This window comes from Triturus cristatus, chromosome 11 (assembly GCF_964204655.1).
Source record: "Triturus cristatus chromosome 11, aTriCri1.1, whole genome shotgun sequence".
Taxonomy (NCBI): domain Eukaryota; kingdom Metazoa; phylum Chordata; class Amphibia; order Caudata; family Salamandridae; genus Triturus; species Triturus cristatus.
In genome coordinates, this window is record NC_140594.1 from 916342948 (window position 1) to 916368393 (window position 25446).

At 46.6% G+C, this 25446-nt stretch overlaps 1 protein-coding gene across 18 annotated transcripts in view; it reads right to left on the reverse strand.

The window, feature by feature from the left end:
• Positions 1–25446, reverse strand: part of MBNL1 (muscleblind like splicing regulator 1) — a 498242-nt gene that overhangs the window by 141271 nt on the left and 331525 nt on the right. For all 18 annotated transcript variants that reach the window (XM_085634851.1, XM_085634864.1, XM_085634862.1 and 15 more), the window contains one exon: positions 15514–15684. In XM_085634851.1, the coding sequence (XP_085490977.1) occupies positions 15514–15684 (171 nt within the window). The remainder of the gene's footprint in view (positions 1–15513; positions 15685–25446) is intronic.

The window sequence follows — 25446 nt, forward strand, 5'->3', positions numbered from 1 at the left end:
TTCCTTTCGAAAGTCAAGAGTGTCAGGATCTAGCCCTCGCGCCTGCCGAACGAACTACATTTCCCAGAGTTCCGGGGGTTGGAACTACTGATCCCATCAGCCTTTGCGGTAGGACCGGATATAGGAGACGCTAACGAAAACGAAGGCGTTCGTGATTTTGTGGAACCAGAGGGAGCGGCGGCTACCATCCGAAGGTCCGGTAGCTTTCCCTTTTTTGAGTTGGTAGTGGTGGACACGGACCGGAGACTTTTGAAGTGCTGGCGTGCGGACGATTGATCTATCGAAGACGCACTCGGCCAGACACTGACACCCTGTAGATAATCAGTGAGACTTTACCGGAGCCCGGACGACAGTACGGTGAGTCAGGGAGCAGCCTGGAGGCGGTGCCTTCGTGCTAAGTATCCCTGAGTACATACCAGTGGCGGAGTGCGAGGGGCAGGCATACTCTGCATTGCCGTCACGAAGACAGCCTTAAGTGGATTACAGGTGCCAACGCGGGCGGCGGTAGTTGATCACTACGCCCTACCGTGGTTGGAGGGATCCCAGTGTGGGGACAGAGCCTTGGTTAAAACTTCGGGGTATATGCTGTTAATATACCCCGCAACACGATATCATTTTGTTTACTTTGCTGCTACTTGTGGGGGATTATTTGATGAGCAAAAACCTCCATACTCAGAAGTTAGCACAGCGGATTCTCTTAGAGGTTAAGCAGCCCTCTCATGAGGGTAGGTAGTATATTGCTGCATTTTCTAAAGAGCATAACAGGTCTCTTGTCTCCATGTTTATGGATCTGGTTTTTTGTGTGTCTATAGGAAGAAGGGATAGCGGAAGCGTTCCAGGGATAGAGTCATTGTGCTGAGACCTTACAGGTGAATCATTAAATGATTGTAGTGAGAATCTACTGAGAGTAGCATGTATGCCATATGTTAACCCTTTTGTTTATGTTTTACAGCTTCCTTTCCTTGCTGACCCTCCCTTTCCCTTCCTTTTGGGTTTTTTCCCCTTTTGGGGATTTTTTCCCTCACCGTATCGTTCGAACACCCTGTGTCTCATACTTCAGGGTGTTGGAAAGGTCCGGAGGTGGAGCTTATTGCTGCGTCTGGATTCCGCAGAGTGAGAACCTGACAGAATCACGAACCCACGAATTGCATTCTGCCCGATTCAGTCGCAGCAATAATGGCGGCCATGGAGGAGGTGTTACATGCATTAGTATTGGTACAACAGGAGTTGGCAGCATCTAGAGCCGAAACTACGGCGTTAAGAGATAAGGTGGAACAATTATCTAGGAGGGAGGTCAGACTTGGAAACTCACCTCTTTATCCACCATTGGGGTGGGTGAAACTGAATCACATCTTGTTCTGTGCATGGAGCTTGCATGCGACCTCCAAACCCATCAAGTCTCGGTGATGGTGGACTCAGGTGCAACGGGCAATTTCATAGATAACGGGTTGGTATCCCGTCTAGCCCTGCCCCAGGTTCCCCGAGATAATCCTGAGGATGTATTGGCAGTGGACGGACAACCGTTGAAATCCGGTCAGATAACCGAAAGGACCAGTGAGGTGGGGCTCACCTTTAGGGCCCAGGGAGTGGTACACTCGGAGATAGTGACACTTAATATTATAGCAGCCCCCCAATACGAGGTGATCTTAGGTATGCCCTGGCTACGCCTACACAACCCTGGGGTGGATTGGAGGTCTAAGTCGATCCGTTTTTTGCCTGAATACTGTCAGGAACACATGTCACATTATCCTTCGACTCATATAGCAGTGTTAGCTTCCCCGTACTTGGCTGCCACGGCAGTGGAAACCGATGTACGGCTTCCTGTGGAGTACAGTAGTTACAGTGATGTGTTCAGTGAGGTCAGAGCGGAATCGTTACCCCCTCATAGGGAGTACGATTGCCGCATAGACTTGGTGGAGGGGGCGAACATCCCAACCTGCAGAGTGTATGCCTTGTCGGTTCCCGAGACCGTCCACCTCAAAGAGTATATTGACCATTATCTTCGGTTGGGTTTCATCAGGCCTTCACGCTCTCCGGCAGCCTCTCCCATCTTTTTTATTGCGAAAGCCAATGGGGATCTAAGGGCATGTGTGGACTATCGCGTCTTGAATAAAAACACCGTACGCAACCGTTATCCTCTCCCCCTCATACCAGTGTTGCTTGACCAGGTGAGGGAAGCCCAGATCTATACCCGCTTGGACTTGCGGGGGGCTTATCACCTGGTTCGAGTACGCGAGGGGGATGAGTGGAAGACGGCGTTCAAGACGCGATACGACCTCTACGAGTACACAGTGATGCCGTTTGGGCTGTGTAATGCCCCGGCGGCTTTCCAATTCTTCATCAACGATGTGCTGAAGGAATACGTGGACCGTTTTGTGGTCATGTACATAGACGACATCTTGATTTACTCCACGGACGAGTCTTGTCATACAGAGCATGTGTGTCGTGTATTGGAAAGATTGAGAGAAAACAGTTTATATGTCAAATTGAGCAAATGCGAGTTTGGTGTACGTGAGGTGGAGTTCCTGGGGGTGAACCTCAGTCCCCAGGGGTTACAGATGTCGGATAGAAAGGTCAGGGCGGTAGTAGATTGGCCCATCCCAAGAAACGTTCGTGAAGTGCAAAGTTTTTTGGGGTTCGCCAACTACTACCGCCGGTTCATAGGGCAGTTTTCTCACACGGCTCTTCCTATTACTAGGTTGTTGAGGAAAGGGGTTCCCTTTGCATGGTCCCGAGAGGCCGATGAGGCCTTCCAGTCCCTAAAAAGAGCGTTTACTACAGCTCCAGTTTTGGCGCATCCCGTCCCAGAACATCCGTTTGTGGTGGAAGCAGACGCTTCGGAGGAAGCAATTGGAGCGGTGTTATCCCAGCGTAATGCACTCACTGGTTTCCTCCACCCGGTAGCCTTCCTGTCGATACAATTGAGCCCTGCTGAAGTCAACTATACTATAGCGGAAAAAGAGCTTCTGGCTATCAAGAGGGCTTTCCAGGAGTGGCGGCACTATCTGTGGGGGGCCAGTCAGGCGGTAACCGTCTATACTGACCATAAAAACCTTCAATACATGACCTCGGCGCGACATTTAACGCAGCGTCAAATGCGTTGGATGTTGTTCTTCGCAGGGTACAATTTCGTGGTCACATATAGACCGGGCAGTGAGAATCGGAAGGCAGATGCGCTGTCTCGCCAGGAGGTGCCGGGGGAGCAACCAGAGACCACCCCTCAGGCTATCATTCCGGCTACCAAGGTACTTGGTGTGATTCGGGTTGAGAAGTTTTTGGACACCATCAGGGAGTCCAGATCCCTGGGGGCCTGGGAAAGATGGGCGGCGAGTAAACCAGGCAGGGCGGTGAAACAAGGGCTACCTTTTCAAGGAGAGGGACTGTATGTACCCACGAGGGAAATGCAGAAAAAGGCCTTCGTATGGTGCCACGTAACACCCATGGCTGGTCATCCAGGAGTAACCAAGACTGTGCATTTACTTCGGAGACACTTTTGGTGGGGTTCGATGGTAACAGATACTCAGAGGTGGGTAAGGGAGTGTGCAGTTTGCGCCAGAGCCAAGGGGGAGAACACCCGCAAGAAAGGTCAACTAATGCCCATGCCCACGCCAGCTCGCCCATGGCAGAACATAAGCTTGGATTTTATAACTGGGTTGCCCAGGGATAAAGGACATTCAGCTATCTTGGTGGTAGTGGATAACTTAACCAAGATGGGTCACTTTGTGCCATGTTCAAATCTTCCCACCGCCAGTCAGACTGCTCAGCTACTAGCTTCTCAGGTTATACGATTGCACGGCCTGCCCCGAGTGATAGTGTCTGACAGAGGACCGCAGTTTGTTGCCCGTTTTTGGAAAACATGGTGTCAGGCAATAGGGGTGGAAGCGGCGCTGTCAACAAGTTTTCACCCACAGACTGACGGGCAGACCGAAAGGTTAAATCAGACACTAAAGAAATACCTCCGGTGTTATTCCGATGAAGCTCATGAATCATGGGTAGATTTGTTATGGGTGGCCGAATTGGCGTATAACAATGCCTGGCATTGTTCTACTGGCATGTCACCGTTCAAGGCCAATTTCAGGTACGACGCAAACACGTTACCCATTGACATCCCTTCGGCCGTTCGGAATCAGCCCGCAGTACTGGCACACGTACGCAGGTTGAGGAAAGTGCACAAGGCGGTGCACACCCATGTGCTGAGGGCGAAAGCTGCATACAAGCACTGGGAGGATAAGCACAGGATCCCGGGTCCTCAGTTCCGAGTGGGGGACAAGGTGTGGTTGTCAACCAGATACATCCGTTTCAAGATACGAAGCATATTCCACCCATGCTTCATTAGCCCGTATCCTATAGTGAAACAAGTCAACCCCGTGGCCTACAAATTGCGACTGCCGTGCTCGTTAAGGATACATCCCGTGTTCCATGTGCACCTACTGAAGAAGGCCTTCACGGCTCACAGGAGGACACCCCCACCGGTGTGTGGGGATGAAGGGCTTGAATATGAAGTGCGGTCCATCCGCGATTCGAAGCTGCGTAGGGGAATGTTGTGGTACCTGGTCTCCTGGAAGGGGTATCCGGTGGAGGATGACTCCTGGGAACCCTGGAGCAACGTGCATGCCCCAAAAGCCGTAGCGTCTTTTCATCGGAGGTTTCCATCTAAGCCTGGACCTAGGAGGCGCTGGGGAGGGGGGCGTACTGTCAGGATCTAGCCCTCGCGCCTGCCGAACGAACTACATTTCCCAGAGTTCCGGGGGTTGGAACTACTGATCCCATCAGCCTTTGCGGTAGGACCGGATATAGGAGACGCTAACGAAAACGAAGGCGTTCGTGATTTTGTGGAACCCGAGGGAGCGGCGGCTACCATCCGAAGGTCCGGTAGCTTTCCCTTTTTTGAGTTGGTAGTGGTGGACACGGACCGGAGACTTTTGAAGTGCTGGCGTGCGGACGATTGATCTATCGAAGACGCACTCGGCCAGACACTGACACCCTGTAGATAATCAGTGAGACTTTACCGGAGCCCGGACGACAGTACGGTGAGTCAGGGAGCAGCCTGGAGGCGGTGCCTTCGTGCTAAGTATCCCTGAGTACATACCAGTGGCGGAGTGCGAGGGGCAGGCATACTCTGCATTGCCGTCACGAAGACAGCCTTAAGTGGATTACAGGTGCCAACGCGGGCGGCGGTAGTTGATCACTACGCCCTACCGTGGTTGGAGGGATCCCAGTGTGGGGACAGAGCCTTGGTTAAAACTTCGGGGTATATGCTGTTAATATACCCCGCAACACGATATCATTTTGTTTACTTTGCTGCTACTTGTGGGGGATTATTTGATGAGCAAAAACCTCCATACTCAGAAGTTAGCACAGCGGATTCTCTTAGAGGTTAAGCAGCCCTCTCATGAGGGTAGGTAGTATATTGCTGCATTTTCTAAAGAGCATAACAGGTCTCTTGTCTCCATGTTTATGGATCTGGTTTTTTGTGTGTCTATAGGAAGAAGGGATAGCGGAAGCGTTCCAGGGATAGAGTCATTGTGCTGAGACCTTACAGGTGAATCATTAAATGATTGTAGTGAGAATCTACTGAGAGTAGCATGTATGCCATATGTTAACCCTTTTGTTTATGTTTTACAGCTTCCTTTCCTTGCTGACCCTCCCTTTCCCTTCCTTTTGGGTTTTTTCCCCTTTTGGGGATTTTTTCCCTCACCGTATCGTTCGAACACCCTGTGTCTCATACTTCAGGGTGTTGGAAAGGTCCGGAGGTGGAGCTTATTGCTGCGTCTGGATTCCGCAGAGTGAGAACCTGACAAAGAGTGCTTGCTGAACATTTATCAAGTGTTACTATTTTGCACAGTTCTTAGACTCTAACCCATGCCACCTCTATTAGTAAACCTCAAGGTGCTCTGCCTCGGTAAGTGGAGGGTTGAGATCAGCTACTTGAAACTTGTGAGGCCAGGGGGTGAGTGCCTGTGGGCAGACTGAAAGCACTGCAGTAACTGTTGCTCAATTTGGTTCCAATGCACTAGAGGTAGAACACTCCAAATGGATACAACCCTAGACCTGCAAACTCTCACTGTCCTTTGATGCCCCCTGTCTTCCACATCCCCACAAGAACTGCAGAGAGATTCATTGGCATTGCTGCCTTCCCTAAGGAAACCAGTCCTGCTACTATTCATCTATTGATCAATTGTTGACAGTGCTATCCTTACCAAAACATATACACAGCACATTAAGTGCACATTGGAACTATGCTAAAATGCAATGCTTTTTCATCTGAATGACTAAAACAAAACAGACTGCCACTATTCGGTTCTTTGTGTACATAGTGTTTATTTGTTGTAATAATGGTCTTCAGCTGAAACCAATTGACCAGCAGCCTAAAATGTTCCAAGTATTGTTCGGATAATTTCACATGGCACATCTACTGCTTTAAATGTTAAATACTTTCCATATGTATTATTGTTTCTGATATTATGCCTGCTATCGCACAGGGAGCTTCTCATGCTAGAGCCAGCAGAAGCAGGGTGAGTTCAAGAGAGGAGGGGTTCTCCAATACTGACAGCATTTTACATATTGATTACCAAAATGCAAAGGGACCTCAGCATTGGCTAGGCTCTCTTCTGTTGCAACCAGAATCACAGGCTCTTTGCATGTTTATTGTTGGGTAAAAAGTATTTAAAAATTCACAACCCAGGCCAGTCACTTATCTAGTGCCCCGGTGGAGGGGCGTGGGGGCCAGATCAGTGCCACTTGATATTTTCAACATTGGAAAGGCTGTGCCTACCAGTACAAGAAACAATGCAGATTCTGCAATGCTTCTTGTGTACGACACACTTTCCCATTTTTTTCTGCACCAAAATCTGTAGCCAGCATTTGTTTATGACAGTCTGGCATAGTTTAAATCATGTGGTATTCTGGGAAGTATAATGGAACTGTGCAGCCCGTTATAACGCATGCCGTAACAACGCGGCTGTTAGAATACGAATGCCATTACCATGCATTAAAATTACCGTGCATTTTTTTACAACTATGTTTTTACCACTCACGCCTTTACAATGAATTTCGTTGTAAAAGCATGAATTGTAAAGGCATATGCATGGTAAAGGTTTCACCAGTAAATATAAGTCTTCTACAGGTAAGTACAAACCCATCCTATAGATATACAAATGGTTTAAGTTCTCCTGCAAAATACTTACATTTTTGTGGTAAAGGCATATGCTATGTACAAAATGTACAGGTGCAAACACTATTTTTTGTACACATATTTATTTTGATGTATATATATTCATTTTAGTTAATACACATACATATAAAAATCTCCCTAAAGTCCCACAACCCCTCAGCGCATACCCACCCAAAAATCACCCTTGCCATGTAAATACCCATACCCACCATAAACCCTAAAATTAACCTTGCCACTGAAAAACCCCTACCCACCCCAAACCCTAAAATTACCCTTGAAACCCAAAAACCCATACCCACCCCAAACCCCAAAGTTACCCTTACCACACAAAAAAACCATACCCATACTGAACCCTAAAATTACCGTCACCACCCCAAAATCCACTTATATTCTTAACACTATAATTACCCAGGCCACCCCAAAACCCACACCCACCCTAAAACCTAAAGGTACCCTTGCCACCCCTAACCCCATACCCATCTAAAACCCCAAAATTACCCTTGCCACCCGAAAACCCATATCCACTCTAAACAATAAAATTACCCTTGCCACCCCAAAACCCACACCCACCCGAACTACTAAAATTAGCCATGCCGCCTAAAAATCCATGCCCACTCGAAACCCTAAAATGACCCTTGCCACCCAAAAACCTATACCAACCCCAAACCCTAAATTACCCATGCACCATAAAACCCAAACCCACCCTAAAACCTAAAATTACCCCTGCCACCTAAAAACCCATAGCTGCCCCAAAATTACCCTTGCCACACAAATATCCATACCCACCCTAAACCTTAAAACTACTCTTGCCACCAAAGTTCCCATACCCCCAACACTAAAATTACACTTGCCACCCAAAAACCCACACCAAAACCCTAATATGACCCTTGCCACCCAAAAACCCATACACCCTAAACCCTAAAATTACCCTTGCCACCCAAACACCAATACCTATCCTAAAACCTCAAAGTACCCTTGCCACACAAAAACCCATACCCATCCAAACCCCTAAAATTACCCTTGCCCCCCAAAAAACCCATACCCACCCTAAACCCTAAAATTACCCTTGCCACCCAAAAACCAGTAACTGCCCTAAAACCTAAAAGTACCCTTACCACCCAAAAACCCATGCCCATCCAAACCCCTAAAACTACCCGTGCCACCCAAAAACCCATAACCAACCTAAACCTTAAAATTAACCCATGCCACCCAAAAAAACATATCCACTCTAAACACTAATAATTACCTGGCCATCCAAACCCAATACCCACCTTAAAACCTAAATTTACCATTGCTACCTAAAACCCTATAGCCACCCTAAACACTAAAATTACCTTTGCTACCCGAAAAACCATACCAACCCTAAACCCTAAATTTACCATTGCCACCCAATGAGCCATACCACCCCTAAACCCTAAGAATTCCCTTGCCACCCAAAAACCCCTACCCACCCAAAACACTAAAATAACAGTTGCTACCCAAAAACCCATTCCCCACCCTAAATCCTAAAAATGCCCATCCTAAACCCTTTACAAAAAACCTTTGCCTAAAATATATGCACACACACATGAATAAACGCTTAATACTTACCTAATACTTACGTTTAAAATGCATATGCCTTTACCATTCATGCCTTTACAATGAAATTCATTGTAAAGGAATGCGTGGTAAAGGCATATGCCTTGTTAACAACTGCGTGGTAAAGGTTATGGGAGGTAACGGTACCTGCGCTGTAATGGGTGCATTGTAATGGTTATGTGTGGTAACGGCCACGTTGTAATGGCTGTTTCCCGACACTTTGAGGGGACCACATACCCTTGCACACTATTTGAGAATTTTTGAAGGAAAAAATCTTGTCAAACAGACAACGAAGAAAGGAGCAGTACACTGGATTCATGTTTGAAGGTGCAGAAAGAAAGGAACTGATGTTGTCATGCAGGGGTGGTGCATAAATGCTGCTCCGTTTGTCACTTCCGGACAGAACATAATCAAAATGGAGGGGGGGCATGGCAAAGATGGTGACTTGAACGGAAACGAATTGCAGAGCTCCAAGAACAGTCTGCAATAATCCTTTGTAATCCTGTTCCTGCCACAGCACAAGATGCCGCAAATAGTTAGGGAACCTACTCTGCCAAAGAGCCCTTACCTCTGGCTTCGCCTGCTGCCTTTTGGCTGGGGTTGAGCTGGTGCTATAAACTGGCCTGTGCTCAGATGGACAAGAAGGAGCTGGGAGTGATCCTGAGGCCCCAGGGGCCCCCTGAGAGCGGTAAACGGAATGCGGAGACAGCGGCGAGAGCAGTGACTTGCCAAATGGAGGGGGCTTCGAACTCGTTCAGTGGCTCGACATGGAGATCTATGGCTGACTGCAGTGACTGGGGGTGGACCTGCCTGGGGCCGTGCAGCTGGGCCTACATTGGCCTATGAGCAAAGACAGCATTGATGGGAGAGCTCTTGGCTGCCCATCATCCCGGATGTCCGCCTACGCTCCTACCAATGGTAGCTTGAATACGCCGCTAAACTGATGCACCAGAGCCTGGTTGGTTTCTGACCTGTGCTAGGCCACATGGATGGGCCTGTGCTGGGCTGTGGCACCAGGAGAGGACAATCAGTGAGTGCCCCCAGCCTTTCAGGGACACTCCACCACCCCAATAAATAACAGATGCACTTCGCTGCAGTGTCAGTAAGAGGCAGGCATGTCACTATGTCCCACCGGGGCCCAACTACACGGTAGATGATCTGAAGTGTTGTCCCCTCTGGCGTGGGGGCATACCCCAAGTCTCAAACACTCCAAGCTACTCGTTGTAAAGTTGGTGTCCCCAGTAATGTCTTGCATACTGTACAGTCGATGAAGCAGCTCTAACCAACTTGGCTAGAAGGGACTTCTGTTGGTTGACACATCAGAAAAATGGGCCTGACCCACCCCACTTTTCTGCAGGCAAAATCTGCAAAGGCACCTGGCTTGAGCCCCAGGGAGAGCCCCTGCACCCATACTGGATCCTGTACCATGGGGTCGGAGCGTGAGAGACACCTTGGGCCATGATGGCAAAGCCTAAATGAATGAAACCATTCCCCAATACTCCCTGCGATAACAAGAATGCCTCCCTACCCCAAACACAGAGCAGAGGCATGTCAGATCACTTGGGAGTAACATTAGAGAAACACTCCCGCCATTTCAAACAGATACTGCAGGCCACACAGGAGAGAATGCAAAGTGGACACTTTCGCCATAGAGGTTTCTCTGCTCTGTGCTGATCAGAAGAAACTGCCTGACAAGGTAGAGGACGACACTCATACCGATGGTATGAGAGCTACAGGATCAAGTACGCCAGCTTATCCAAAAAAAAGAAGCCCTTGCAGAAGAGGGATCTGAAAGTCTGCACTCGGCACAATAACATCTACCCCCTGGGAATCCTGGTGCACACTGAGGGCCCGAATGTAGAACTAATTCTGTAAAACTGGCTGACGGAGACAGCATTATCTGGAAAGCCTCCTTGATTATTTTCTATAGAATGGGTGCATCACATCCCTGGGAGACTGCCACAACCAGGGGCAGCCACACATCCCATTACTGCACGGTCATTGAACCACAGGGACAGAGTTTTAATTTGCAGTCATTAAATGCCAATGGGCCTGGCAGGTGGAGGGATCTTCCGTCATAGCATACACGGATTACACTGCAACCGTGAATAAGCAAGGCTCCTTCCACATGGCGTTAGGATGTCAACTATGCACTATGGGTCTGAAATATGCCCTTTTTTCCCGGTTGGGCTACGAGTAATGGAAGGGGATTCCATGCAATTCTTCAATATGCCTGAGGAGGCCTGTGACTGGTTAAATATATCAACCCGGAGAAAGGACCAGCCGAAAACACTTGAGAGAAGCAGGAGACAAGAAAACAGCAAAAGCAACGAGCCTGGAGCCCCCCATCGGTGGAGCAGGTGGCTAGGGCAAGAGCGCAGGTGGTAGGTGAAGTATCCGATTATCATAAAAATCATTTCAACCCACTGGCACCTGAGCAGGCCTCTGATGCTGACGGAAGTGGCAAGGTACCAGGATCCTCGGATGAGCTCCATCAGCAGGGTCTGGCTCTCAATCCTCAACTAAGAGATGACCTATAGAGCCCAGGTTTGTAGCACCCCCAGTAGCTATACATTGGCTGACTCAAGGTGTTACATGGCAGAGGTGGGGGCTGCAAGGGCCTGCATGGGCCTGCACTCTGGAGCACCAGGAACTTCAAGATCACTGATCTAATTCTTGAAATTCACTTGGTCTGAACCCCTCCAGCACAAGGGGATCATGCCTAGCCAGTATGGCACAGTGATGTGACAGTACCCTTGTTGCACCACAAGAACTCATCACATTTATTTGGAAGCAGAGTTTTACTTCTCATTCCTAAGAGTTGGAGCGGGAGATGTTAAGGTTAAGGATGTTTTACTGTTGCCCTACCATAAAGAGTGAAATGTACACACAGACAGCTGTGGGAGGAGACGTGCTGCAGATGGAATATGCGGGCTCATTCTTTCATCACAAGATGGCATCCTTAAGAGTTGGAACATGGAATGTATGGGTGCTTAACTCACCCAGCAAACTGCACAATGTCCAGGCATATTTCAAGCAACAAAAAACACGCCTAAAGAAGGCAGAGGGCCAGGCATTACAGAAACAATAGCAACGATGATCAAAATGGGGATCACAAAAATATTGAGCATTAGGAATGGGCCAGAAGAACTGGTCTATTTGCAAGCGGAAAATAATCAAGTGTTCTTAGAGTACTCTAAGCAGCTCTATACACTGAGTGATGAGTGCAGGGTGCAGCTGTTCATTGTCTATGTTCTTGGTTCAAACCTATTGCAACTACAAATTCCAGAGGCAGAACAGCTAGGAGAGGTCATATCGGAACAAGAGATCAGGAGGCTATCAAGGCCATGGCTCAGAGGAAGGTACAGCGCATAAAACAAACAGCAATAGAGTACTATGTGCCTTATTCGGACCACTTGGTTCTCAAAGTTTAGTGTGGCCAGGAAAACTGGGGAACATCCTATTAGCATGTGGGAGGTCCTAATCAGAGCGCTACCCAAACAGGGGCAGGACGCAGAGAGCCTGAGTTCTTACTGACCCCTCTCTCTACTCATTGTAGACTACAAGATTCTCAATTGTATACTGGCAGAAGCGACACATCCAAGGCCTGGTACATTCTGACCAGTTTGGGTTTATTCTCACGTGAAGCACCTTCCACAATATGCGGAGTCTCATCCAGGTGCTAGTTCAGCATGCAAAACTCCCTTCGACAGCCATGGCATTAGTGGTTGATATCAAGAACACCTTTGAGTCCGTGTCCTGGAAATTCTTCCTATATGTAGTAATGATAAGCATGGGCTCTCTTGAGATTTCTTGGTTGGACAAAGGTGCAGTACACAAACCTGACCGCCCACATGAAGACGGGTGCCATCATCTTAGATAGATATAGGGCAAATAGTGGGACCAGTCTGAGATGCCTAATATCACCCATCCTGTTTGCCTTGGCCCTTGAACCACTAGCTACTGTGATCAACCAGGGCATCCAATACCAGGGGCTCCGTGTTGGAGGCACCTTACATTATCTATACATTCAGGGTAACAGAAAAGACATCCAGGGTGCCTTTGACACTTTGGCACAATATGGCAAGCTCTCAGGTTTAAGGTGAATTGGGAAAAATCATGTGCATTCCCACTGGGACTTATTGACAGTGGGTCAATCCCTGAAGCACTGGGGAAGAAACTGCATTTGGAACCCACCACAATCAAATACCTAGGTCTCCACATCTACCACATGGAGGTCCAACATCTCCATGGCAACGTATGGGCGGCTTTATGCCCAGTTGTTAGGTTTCTGGTTAACACTTCTACTTTGGACTAAGGGAAGCATAGCCCTGACAAAGATGGCAGTTCTCCATCGATTGCTCTATTACTTCTCTGCACTCCCCATAAAGATCCCTCGGTCAGTATTCAGAGATATAGATGACCTGGCCTGCAACTAATCTGGTGTACTGACAGAGAGAGAATTGCATTAGCAAAACTGTGACTCCCCAATACAGAGAGGGACTAGTGGTCCCAGACGTTGAATTGTTTTACTTAGCGGGGCAACCGCAATGGGCTGCATGCTGGTGGGAGGCCTGCTGGGGAAACACCCAGGAGGCAGACTCAAACTATCCCACTGGGAATGCACTAGTACAATTACTACTAGTGCCATTGGACCCCCACAGGGGTGACCGGAAGACCCCTGATGGTGACTCTCAGTTATGCGTAACAGCGAACATTGCAACGCACCAAGGTCAGAACAACTTATGCCAGAGACCTCACACTAATCTCCATCCTCCATAGGGATAATTTGAGGGACTTACAGGACTGGACAGCGCTCAACCTTACCAGAGAGTGCGATTTAAGTATAAATGATGGCAGTCTTTGGAGTCTTACATGACCAATATCAGATTCTAGCGCACACTTTTTAGTGCATGGGGTGCTTTTGGCAAGGGTCTGGAAGTGGTTGGGCATAGGTTAGGTATGGTCAGGTTTGCAGTACACAGGGGCCTTCAATTGCATCTGTGAGACCTCTGTGCACTACCACACAATCTCACTTTTGTATAGCGCACTACTAGTGCAGGCAAAATCAGACCTCTCCTCTTTATGGGAACGATGGGAGGAGGATCAGCGATAAGGGAGCAGGACTAGACCAAAATCCTGGTGCATACTCCTAAGATCTTGCGCAATGCACAATTCAAGACTATACAATATGTCTTCCTCCAGAGGGCGTACCTTATGCCCAAAAGGGTGAATCAGATGTCACTAAATGCAAGTACACGCTGCCCAAGATGTGGAGAAGAGGATGCCACATTCCTAACACATGGTCTGGAGCTGCCCTGCTCTCAACCCCTACAAAGTAATGGAGGTTCTATCAATGACCACGGAACAACTGTTCCCTACATCACTCAAGACTTGTTTGTTGGGTTGGTTCCCTGGTTAGCTGGTACTTGCTAGACGGCAGCTGACAATGTCCTGAAAAACTTCAGAGAGTCTCATACTACAGCGCTGACTCAGAATTTCGCAAATGGGCTGGTTGCGACAATGTGGCATTAAGAAGGAGGATAGACAGATGACTATGTTCAAGGAGCTGGACAGAGACTTAGGCACGTATTCTGGAGGACCTCTCACAGGTCAAGAGAGACTGAGAAATTAAGCAATGAGATGTGGAGAACTCAAGCTCACAATGACACCTCCTCAACTAGAGACATCGAGTGGGTTTACCCTGAAACATACCTAAACATAAGCCGGTAGTGCAGCAAAATGGCTTAGGAGCACCGAATATGTTAAGAGATCATTGCCCCCCCACGCAACCTGTGCCCCACATACAGATTTCCTCCCCAACACCGGCACCAATTTCAATCTCTTAGTGCTGGGTTTTTTGCTTTAGAAGGTTGTTACCTCATGTTCCTTGAATCACTACTGGTGATAACTGTCCCAATAAATGCACTAGTGGAATCATGCCCACAAGGACACCAATGCGCTGTTATGATGTTGCATAGTACTTAATACTAGTATACACTAATGTGACTTATAGACTTCTAGAACCGAGGGGCAGATGGTGACTGTCATGTTGCATGATGTAACTGTAATGAAAACCTAATAAAATATGTTTAACAAAAACAAAAAAAAAACGGAGCTCCACCACACCACCTACTAGCATGCAGGAGCGCTACTGCTGTGTAAAAGTTTCTGGATCCAGTTTGGTGACTGAGAATATTCCAAAGGTGAAGAATTTGGTTAGAAGTATCCAACAGAAAAATAAAATCAACTGTGACGGTTGAGTATAAAAGCTCTCTCGATAACTTACAGCAGTCTACTCTAGACTGTGCCTACTTGTCACAACTGGATCAATTATTCCTACTCTAGAAATATTCCAGGAAAAGATTGCAAAGAAATTAAGTCATTACATAATCGCAGAAAACCCTAGTATTAATAATCTGACAGTTTATGTGGGTGGACGTTCTGTGATGAGTCTAACAGAATATGGACACTCTTGGGGGAGGATCTTTAATTGCAATAATATTTGAAAGCCATATTGTGACACGCTGTTTTATGTCACAAATTCAGAAAGGAAAAAGATCACATAAGAGGTTTCACATAGCTATATATTTGAGACAGAGTCTGCGAAATACAAAATTGGGTCAGTACAAATGATCTGATGTCAGGTTCTCTGCTTTCTTAATAAAGTTTGAGTGAGTTTGAAGATATCAGCTGAACAGATGTTAACATATAACTTTTCAGTGGTTTGCATGCAGTTGAAGTCAGTTGATGCTCCTTACCATAGGCTGTAATTGAGTACCAGGCATCATTGCATTTGCTAGCTGCATCTGCTGTGCCAGCATGGCCATGTTCTTCTGTTGAATCAAGTTATTCCGTCCATTTATCTCCAACTGTGTTTTTAAGTGTGGAGGTGGGTGAAGATATTTGCAGTTCTCTCGCGAGCATCGACCCTAAACAGGAAAAAGAATTATGAGGCGAATGAAAACTTTTGCTGACAAATTTACACTGATCAAGTGCAAATAATGCATGTTAATTATCAGATGTCATTGATGACTCATAAAGCACCGAACCAGAGACCACATTTTTTAGTAAATGACATTTTTTCGTCTTAGTTTCCATGTATCTACAATGCTGAGATTACTTACCAGTAATAGCATTACTCTGAGTTCTTCTCTCGCCGTGATGAATCACATAGTGAAGTCCTTGTGCCTCCATTCACAATCCCTTCCCAATAAATAAAAGACCTGTCCCCCTCCTCAATTCCTGTTCGATACCAAGCCCAAAAACCACACAGTAGGACTCGCAAAAAGGTCGGGAGGGAGGGACTGATTTGTCACGGTGAGAGAAGGACTCAGAGTAATGCTATTACCAGTAAGTAATTGCATCATTACCTCCTCATACCTCTCACCATGATAAATCACATAGGGCCATATGTAGGAAGCCTAATACCGGTCGGTAACGGACGATTTTCGGTAAATATACCGTTACCGACCGGTATTTAGGCTTTTGCTATGTAGGGGGATCATTTCATGATTCGGTAATTTACCGAATCGGTAAAATTACCGAATCGGTAATTTTACCGATTCGGTAAATACCGAATCATGAAATGAGATGTAGGGGGAGTGTGTCGTGGGTGTGGGGATTCGTTATTTACCACCAACTAAAAGTTGGTGGTAAATGACGAATAGGTGTAAAAAAGCATTTTTGTGCACTTTGCAGTGTGCAATGTGGCAGACAAACATGCCCCTAGGGCATGTATGTGCGCCACATGTGCACACATGGACGAATCAGGGGTGCAACAGGGTGTCAATGTGACACCCTGCCACCCATGATACTGCCTCCCCCATTACCGAATCGGTATTTACCGAATCGGTAATGGCAACTGGCTTCCCATTCATTCCTATGGGCCTCCAGGCTCATAGGAATGAATGGGAAGCCAGTTGCCATTACCGAATCGGTAAATACCGATTCTAAAATACCGACACTTACCGATTCGGTATTTTTCTACCTACATTACATTTACCGATTCATAAATACCGAATCGGTAAAATTCGGTATTTAAGAATCGGTAAATGTAATTTACCTACATATGGCCCATAGTGAGATGTCCCAAAGCCACAAAAAAGGTTCAGGGGAACTGTACAGAATGCAAGCACAGATTTAATCCACAGGACAAAAACACAGGTCACAATATAGAAGACAGGACCCAGGAATACAGCAAATCAGGCACCTCTGGCCCCTGAAGCACCCAATAATGGGACACAAAAGTAGGCGGCACTGTCCAAGTGGCTGCCCAACAGATCTCCTGTAAAGAAGCACCCTGGAGGTCCGCCACAGAAGCAGACATGCACCTAGTAGACCTTCCCTTAATCCCTAGAGGAGAGGACAACCCAAACTGCTTATAGGCGACCAGGATCACAAACCCATTCTACCTTAAGTTCTGAGTGGAAGGTTTATCCCCCTTCCGAGCTGGACTAGAGTTCCCAAACAAGGTGGAAGACACCCTGAACATCTTCACCTGATACCTGTAAACCAAGACCACCCTAGGCACATCCATGGAATAATGGGCAACCTCTTAAGGAGACTGAGGATCAGGGAAAAATACCAGTAGACTCACATCCTGCTGATGATGAAACAGAGAATTCACCGTGGGCACAAAGCCAGGACCCAACCGAAGAACCATCCTGTTGTCAAGTAGTTCAAAGAAAGGAGACAAACAAGACAAAGAACCCATTTCACCCAACCGGCGAATAGACGTAACCGCCACCAAGAAAAAAGACCTTCAAAGTCAAATGGCGTAAACTAAAAAGAAGAAGAGACAGAGGCAGATTGGACCTGAAACATCAAGCAACCCGGTACAACTGCCAAGCCATCAACCAGAGCCACGACAAGGAGGACAACTGATAAGTTGGAAACCGCAAGTAAGATGAAAACAACGGAAACCCTTCACTCAAGACCCACCTTCATCTTCATCAACAGAGGACACCAAACAGAGTGGGGCCATGCTGGAGCCACCAAAACCACCTGATCCCCATCCCTCCGAACCTGAACCAGTAACCTCAGGATCAAAGGAAATGGAGGGAAAGCAAACAGAAGGCCAACAGGCCATGGACAGGTCAGGGCATACAGTCCAAAAGCCAACACCACCCTTCCTCTGAATAAAAAATAATAGGGAAGAAGAGCATTGCCCAGGCTCACAAAGAGGTCCACCTGAGTGCGACCCCACAACTGGCACGGCAAACACCCGGAGAGAAAGACAGAAGTCCTAAGAGGATAGAATCGCCCTTCTCAGGCAATCGACCAAATGATTGAGAATCCCCTGAAATAAGATGGCCCTCAACGAGACCACAGTTGCCTGAGCCCACCGGAATATCTGATTCGCAACAACCGACAAATACAGAGCACTTGTCCCGCATTGCTGATTGACATAGGACTTGGCCATAGTGTTGTCTGTCTGGACTATGATGGCTGTGCCCTGCAGACGAGGAGAAAAATGGTTGGGAGACCGTGAACTAGCCTCCTACTCCCTCAAATTGGAAGACCTGGAACGCCAGCCACAGACCTTTGACCTTGAGAGATCCCGAACAGGCGCCCCAGCCACTCTCGCTGGCATCCGTCATGATGATCACCAGGTCTGGAGACCACAAATAGACCCCCTTCAGAATGTTAACTGGAAGGAGCCACCATTCCAGTTCATCTCAAATTACAGGAGTCACCGGGAGGAGACAAAACAACTCCTGCACACTGAGGAGCCACTTGCTCAGTATGAACTTGACATTGAGGTCCCGATGAGCCCATGGAACCAAGAACACAGTGGCTACCAGGTCCCCCTGTAACCGCATCCAAAGTGACACAGACTGAACTGGAGCCCACAAGAAATCCATCAGATGGGAATGAATTTTCAACATCCTTCAGTCTGGCAACATGACAATGCCCAGATCCGTCCGGAACTGGGACCCAATGAAAATTCGAACCTGAGATGGAACCAGCTGTGATTATCTAACATTGATCAAGAATTCATGGGAAGACAGAAGGTCCAGGACCTTATGGACATGCAAGCAAGTCAGGTGAAGAGAAGCCCCCTTCACCATGCAGTCGTCCAGGTAAGGGAAGACAGCCACCCCCTGAAGATGAAGTACGGCCATCAAGGAATCCAAGACCTTAGTAAACACATGGGGAGCCGACTTCAGACAAAAGGGAAGAACCTGGAATTGGAAATGAGAAGCCCCCACAGCGAACCTCCAAAACCTCTGATGACAAGGATGAAGGGGGACATGCAGTTAGGCATCCTGTAGTACGATCAGAGCCATGAAGCTCCTGGAGACAGGAGAGGAATGAGCTGTTGAGGAGACAGCACCTTGAAAAAAATCAATGTCACCCATGTGTTGAGGAGCTTGAGATTCAACAATGGCCGTGCCTCTCCGGACACCTTCTGAAGGAGGAACAGGATCGAGTACATCCCTTCACCGACCTGATCCAACAGCACTGGAATGACAGCACACTTCCACACCAAGGCTTGGATCTATTTTAGCTGCGCCTCCCTTTTCACCGGATTCCTGGACACAGGAGTAGGGATGCACCCCATATTGGGAGAAAGAGAAACAAAGTCTATACAATAACCATCCTGCATGATATTACTCACCCTTTTGTCAAAGACAGAATGTAACCATGCTGGAAAAAACACCGTCAACTGGCCACCCACAGGAAGCATATCCAGAAGACTCCCACCATCAGGGGCACTGACCAGAGGGTCGTGCCTTGGGGGTCATATCCTACTGCTTTCCACTCCAGGGCTGGAACTTCTTCTTAAGGAATGGATAAGAATGAGTGTCTCTCCGAGGGAAATCCTTGGAATCTCTGGCAGCCAAGCAATTCCAAGGTTTAGAAGATTTGCCAGCAGAAGATCTGTGGGACCACGTATGCTTCTTGTCCTTAAAAGACTTCCAGATAAGATGATCCAGACGGTCACAGAACAGTTTGTCACCCATGAAAGGAAGTTTCAGAAATGCAGACTTCTCAGCCAGATCCGTCTTCCAGTCCTTCAGCCACAGGTTCCGGCAAGCCATGACAACTGAGGCAGAAGCCACAGTAGCTGCCTTTGTCACATTCGCTGAAATGTCAGCCAGGAACATTGTCTGTTGTTCCATATGAACAAGGATTTCGAACACCCTGCACCCCTCCTGCTTAGCTTCAGCAAGAGGTTCAAAATCCTACAAGAGGGACTGAGCAGTCAAGGCACCATACAAGGCAGCTCGGAGAACCAGATTGGAAGCAGAAAACGATTTCGTCAGACCTCCTTCCATCTTATGGTCCACAGAATCAGAAGGCACACAATCATCAGGATTCATGGAGGGTGTGCCAATCAGAGGGGCAGATCCGCCTTAACAAAAGAAAGCAACAGTGTATCCCCCTCATCCAAAGCATATGCTTTCTGAAAGAAGCAGGGCTCCTGGCAATGCTAAGGTTCCTTCCAGGACTGAAAGATCACCTCCTTGATCATCTGGTGCAATGGCAAAGTGAGCGTCGCAGGGTTAGAAAATTGCAAAAATAAGCCCACAGATACCTCCTCCACCAGAGGAGGTGCCATATCCAGGTTGACACAGATATGAGACAGAATGCCTGCCAGTTCATCCCTGGAAATAAACTTTCTACCAGGGACCACATGCCTCTCCTGGACAGAATCAGCCGAAGAGTCAGAGGCTGAATCATCATCCAACTGGACCGCAGCACGCTTGACCTTATGCTTCCCGGACAAGGCATTAGTGACAGCAGCATCAGTCATAGATTGGACCCCCACAGCAGACAAGGAAATAGACACCCCACGCTGGGGCACCACCAGCTGCAGCCACGCTATCCTGCTGAGCATCACTGTCCTCCTTGAATCAGGAGAGTACAATCTGTGTCACTTTGCAGTAGGTTTCTCCATAGTGAAGACACAGACACCAAAAAGAAACATTAGACTTGAATAGTCCCCCAAACAAATTCCACAGGGGAGAACTTCCTCCCAAAAATCTAAACCTGTAATAACAGCCAAGACATAACTGGCCAATCACCAAACAGTAAGGATACAGTCATCAATCACACAACAGGACTGTGCTGTATAAGAAATGTCCCAAGGAAACAGTGCCCTAAGGCCATCTAGACAGTGAGAGGTCATAAACTGCAAGTAATAACCACCTGCACACAACCTCTGTCTCTTCAGAAGAAGAGCCAGGAATGCAGGGGGCAGAGCAATGAGCCCCATACAGGTAAAAAGCGGCCATAGTAGCGAGAGCACACAACCCCATCGCAGAGCCGCAACTCATCGTAGACTGGCAAGAGAAATGCACCGCAGATCCACAGCCAGGGCCGGACTGGCCGTAGCGGGCACCTGGCAATCCCCCGGTGTGCCGCACAGGTTGGGGCCGGTTTTGGGCTCCTGGGGGCCGTATTTGTTACAGGGCCGTTTTTGCAGCATAGCTGTAAAATCGGCCCTGTAACACAATCGGCCGAAAACCGGCCCTGGCAAAGAGCTCGGCGGTACCCCCAACCCCCGGGGGGGCCTGCCGAGCACTTTGCCAGGGCCGGTTTTGGTTCCCAGTCCGGCCCTGTCCACAACCGGGAAGCCTCTGCAGATTCACGCTTAGCACAGCCATGGTTAGGCACAGCAGGCCTCTGGCCTGGCGAAACAGCCCCCTATGCAGCCACGCCTACCCCAGCCAAAATGAAACACTGCAGACCTACGGCTGGGCTGCCCAGCAGCAAGCATCCGTCGGCAAGTCCACTGCACCACATGCAGGTGCTGACACCACGCCCTCCCCCCTCTCGGGAAAAGATAAAACACTCACCATAGCAGTAGAATACCTGACAGCAAATTTTCCAAAAACTTCGCACAAATCACCTGCCACGCAGAGCAAGACAGGCCAGCCTAAGCACTGGAGCATGCGCAGTACGCCTGCCCAGATGTAAAAGTGAAGATTTGCACAAAAAAGGAACAGGGAGTGAGGAGGGTCTTTTATTCATTAGGAAGGGCCTGCGAATGCAGGCACTGAGGCCTCACTCACTATGTGGTTCATCATGGCGAGAGGAACGAGGAGGTAATGACAGTGTATATCCAATAGTATTTCTTTGTGTAACTAAGTTTTAAATATTTATGAAGATACATTGTGGAATATGTTGTGTAAACTAAGGAGATTTAACAAAAAAGAAAATGTATCAACAAATACAATGTATGGAAAATGAGACATGGGTAGAGATTGTATAGAAGGAGTAGTTTATGTTACCTGAGAAAGATAACAACAAAATGCCACCATAACATATAAGTGTATTCTGCCATGAAATAACTCTTTATTTTTGGGGCACAGTTTACAAACATGCACAGATTTCTATGCAAAAACAACTCGTATCCTACTGTGTGCCTCCACTTCATGAGCAGCTTGCTTCACTTACGGATGTACAATGTTGAATCGTTTTTTCCTTCAAAACCCTAAATTATAGTGTATAGAATTAGCGTAAGGTTTTTTAGAACATAAGGATTCATTTTACAGGCCTACTGAAAAAAATAAATGATACGTTGGTGCTATATATAATGTCATTGTATAACACCAGAATTAACGGTTATTGTTTACTTGTATGCATACTACTGTCTGCAAGGTTCTTTGTGCTTAGAGTTTATATATTGAAAATCATACGTTAAACAAGTGTTTGAAGCAATTCCAGTAGTTAATGTAACAAAACTGTCTCAACCTTTAACTCTTAACACTGTATAAAGAAGAAACTGTGTGCACGTGCCTCATGAAACACACACCTGTCCGATTTGCTTGGTTTACACCACTCCCATGTGCCTGCCTTGAAACTGTGGGTTCGCAGGCTTCATGGAGACGGCAGTGGTTAATTTGTAATGTTATGTTATATTGATGTGTGTAGTGTGCTAATCATTAGAGGATATCCAGGTGCTTGGGTAGGTGTGTAGGTTTGTTGGTCCCACAAGGTGCTTATACGAAGAGCTAGGTCTGATTAATTTCTTCTGATGGTTGTAGGTGGATGACACCCAATATATTTTTGACAGCCAAGAACTATTTTTGTCCATCAGTCATTGATCGTCCCAGAGCAAGAGAGAGAGAGGCAGAAAGGGGGGATAAAAAATTAGGAAGCAGATGATGGAAAAACTGCAACAAAGTGAGAGGTAAGGGCTGAAAAACAACCTGCAAATGTGAAATACAGAGACAGGAAGTGCAGAGTGGTGGAAGAAACAGGCACGATGTGTAGTCCAGCGGCAGGCGGCACAGGTAAGCGTGGTGAGGCGGGGCTGGGCGCGGCGGGAGGGAAACAGACAGACGAGGGAATAGAAATTACTTATTTAATTATACCTATTCTGTAGACTGTCGACTCCCCCCCGCCGCGCCCTGCTCCGCCCCAATGCACTGTGCGGCCGCCGATGGTGAACTCATGACTAGACAGCCTTGATATTTCACCGCTCCCAACGTTACCAAATCTGGGCTTCCTGTTGGAGAGTAAATCCCACTCATCGAACAATGTTCCTGAGAAATCAGTCTAAATATGGTGAGTGTATACTTCTCTTTTTTTCTGTTTCCATGAAAAATATTTGTAGTTACGGAGATGATATCCCACCTGGGCTATTGCAAAATCATTTATACAAATCACCTAAAAAAGTATTTTCACAAGTTGCCATGAATGCAGAATGAAGCTGCATTGATTATTTTAAGCTTGAGATACATATCAGACCACCAATGTCTGCAGATCAAATAGTGGTGAAGGTTCAAGGCTGCTTGACCGTTCCCAAGTCCCTAAGGAGCTGATCACCAAACTATTTAACTAAACCTTCCTCACTCCAGCAAATGTCCCTTCTCTTTACTGCCAAAAGACTCATCCAGACTCAAAGGTATGATGCCAGATCTCACCATGTACAGTTATCAATATTTTGGAGTTCTTTCCCTTAATATCAAAGACATGAAAATTACTTTCTAAAGTATAGTCAAAGACTTTGTGCAACTCTTCTGCTTAGACTTACACTGTCACACTAGCCCACTTCTGACAAAGTAATTTGAGTCCATCAACTCTTCTCTACTTTTGGCTACTTCAGTGCTTACGAAGTGCACGCTCAAATGCATGTTAGCTGGAGAGAGATACCAAGAGTTGTACCATTCTAAGTTTTGATGTTTTCATATGGTACTCTCTACACCAGGTTGGCATGTACACCCACTGATTCAGAATGCACACTCACACCGATTGGACTATTGCCAAACTACCATTGGATTAATGTTTGCCAGTGGATGCAGGGGATGGGCAAAGGGTATACCTTTTGAGGAACAGGTTGTAATTTTCATCATTAGATTTTGTCTCAGAGCAAGAGAAAGGCAAAAACGGGATGAAATTAGACGGAAAACATGGGTGATAATGAACCTACAAGATTAAGCTAAAGAGGCACGGAGTGTTGAGTACTGCCAGAAGAGGCATGAAGTGAAATCAAAACAAGGTAAGATTGGTATTCTGCACCTCCGGCATTCAAGAGCAATGAAGGTTGACTTCTACAAAAAACTTTGGACCCTGCAAATATTTTGTTTTTTACAAATTAATCACTGTGTACACCAGAACTATCTCGCTGGCAGAGAAAATTTAGAGATAATGCTAAAATAGGACTTCCCAATAAGGGAGAACCCTACAATGGAAAATTTACTACTGCTGTCAATTCATTTCAAAATAAGCTTTATTCAATTTAAAAGATGAAATCATAAAAGCACAGTGTAGCACATAATATAAAAATCAATCATAAAGTCATAAAAACACATTGTAGCAAATAGTATGAAAAACAGTCATGTTGGCTTAATGTTAAAAATGTTTAAAATATTATCTTTACGAAACTTTAAGAGGCCAAGTCCATGGTCCATATTAATTCCCTATATCTGATCACAGCTTTCCGATACATGGCTAGAGGGCTAATAAATTCATCATGTTCTAAAAGTTGTAATATGAAAAAAGCTGGGCGGCAGTGTCTCAGGCCTAACACACTTAATATAGGTACAATCCATCTTTTCCTTAACATAGTATAAAATTTACAAAATAGTAGCGTATGCTTTGTGGATTGCATAGATACATTATCACATGGGCAAGGGCATAAGTTTCTCGTCCAGTCATTCATGACTGGAAAAGTTCTAACTCTATGGAAGTCATTGATTAAAGTGTTTGCCATTAGCACTCATTTCTTAAATAGGCCATGTGTAAATTTTGATTACTTCCATTTGAAAAACAGTATATGCTACATTACATTGTGGATAAAAAAAAAGCAAGAATGTGCCATATGTTGGCTTCTTCAGCACTGTGTAACGTGACAGGTCTAGAAAGTCGAATTTCTTCTAGGCCTGTGCACATTGTCTAGGCATAGTGATACTGGTAATTTGATCAGACAGACAAATTAAATTGATGAGAAACTCCTTTTACTGCACTGGGTTAAGCAAAGAAGTTGATGTTTCCATAGATAATGTTACATTAGAGTAATTTCAATTATCAATTGTGTTTCTACTGGCCCCAGATTATTGCAGTGCTCAAACATTAGACAGTTTGGATCATTATAAGAGAATATTGTCATTCAAATTATTGCCCCAAAGAAAAATGGAGTGTTGGTGATAGAACACAACTTGCAATCATCATTTTAAAAAAGGGCGTACAGTCCATGGTGTGCTGCAGCCCATAATGGAATTTATGTTATGTTTGGA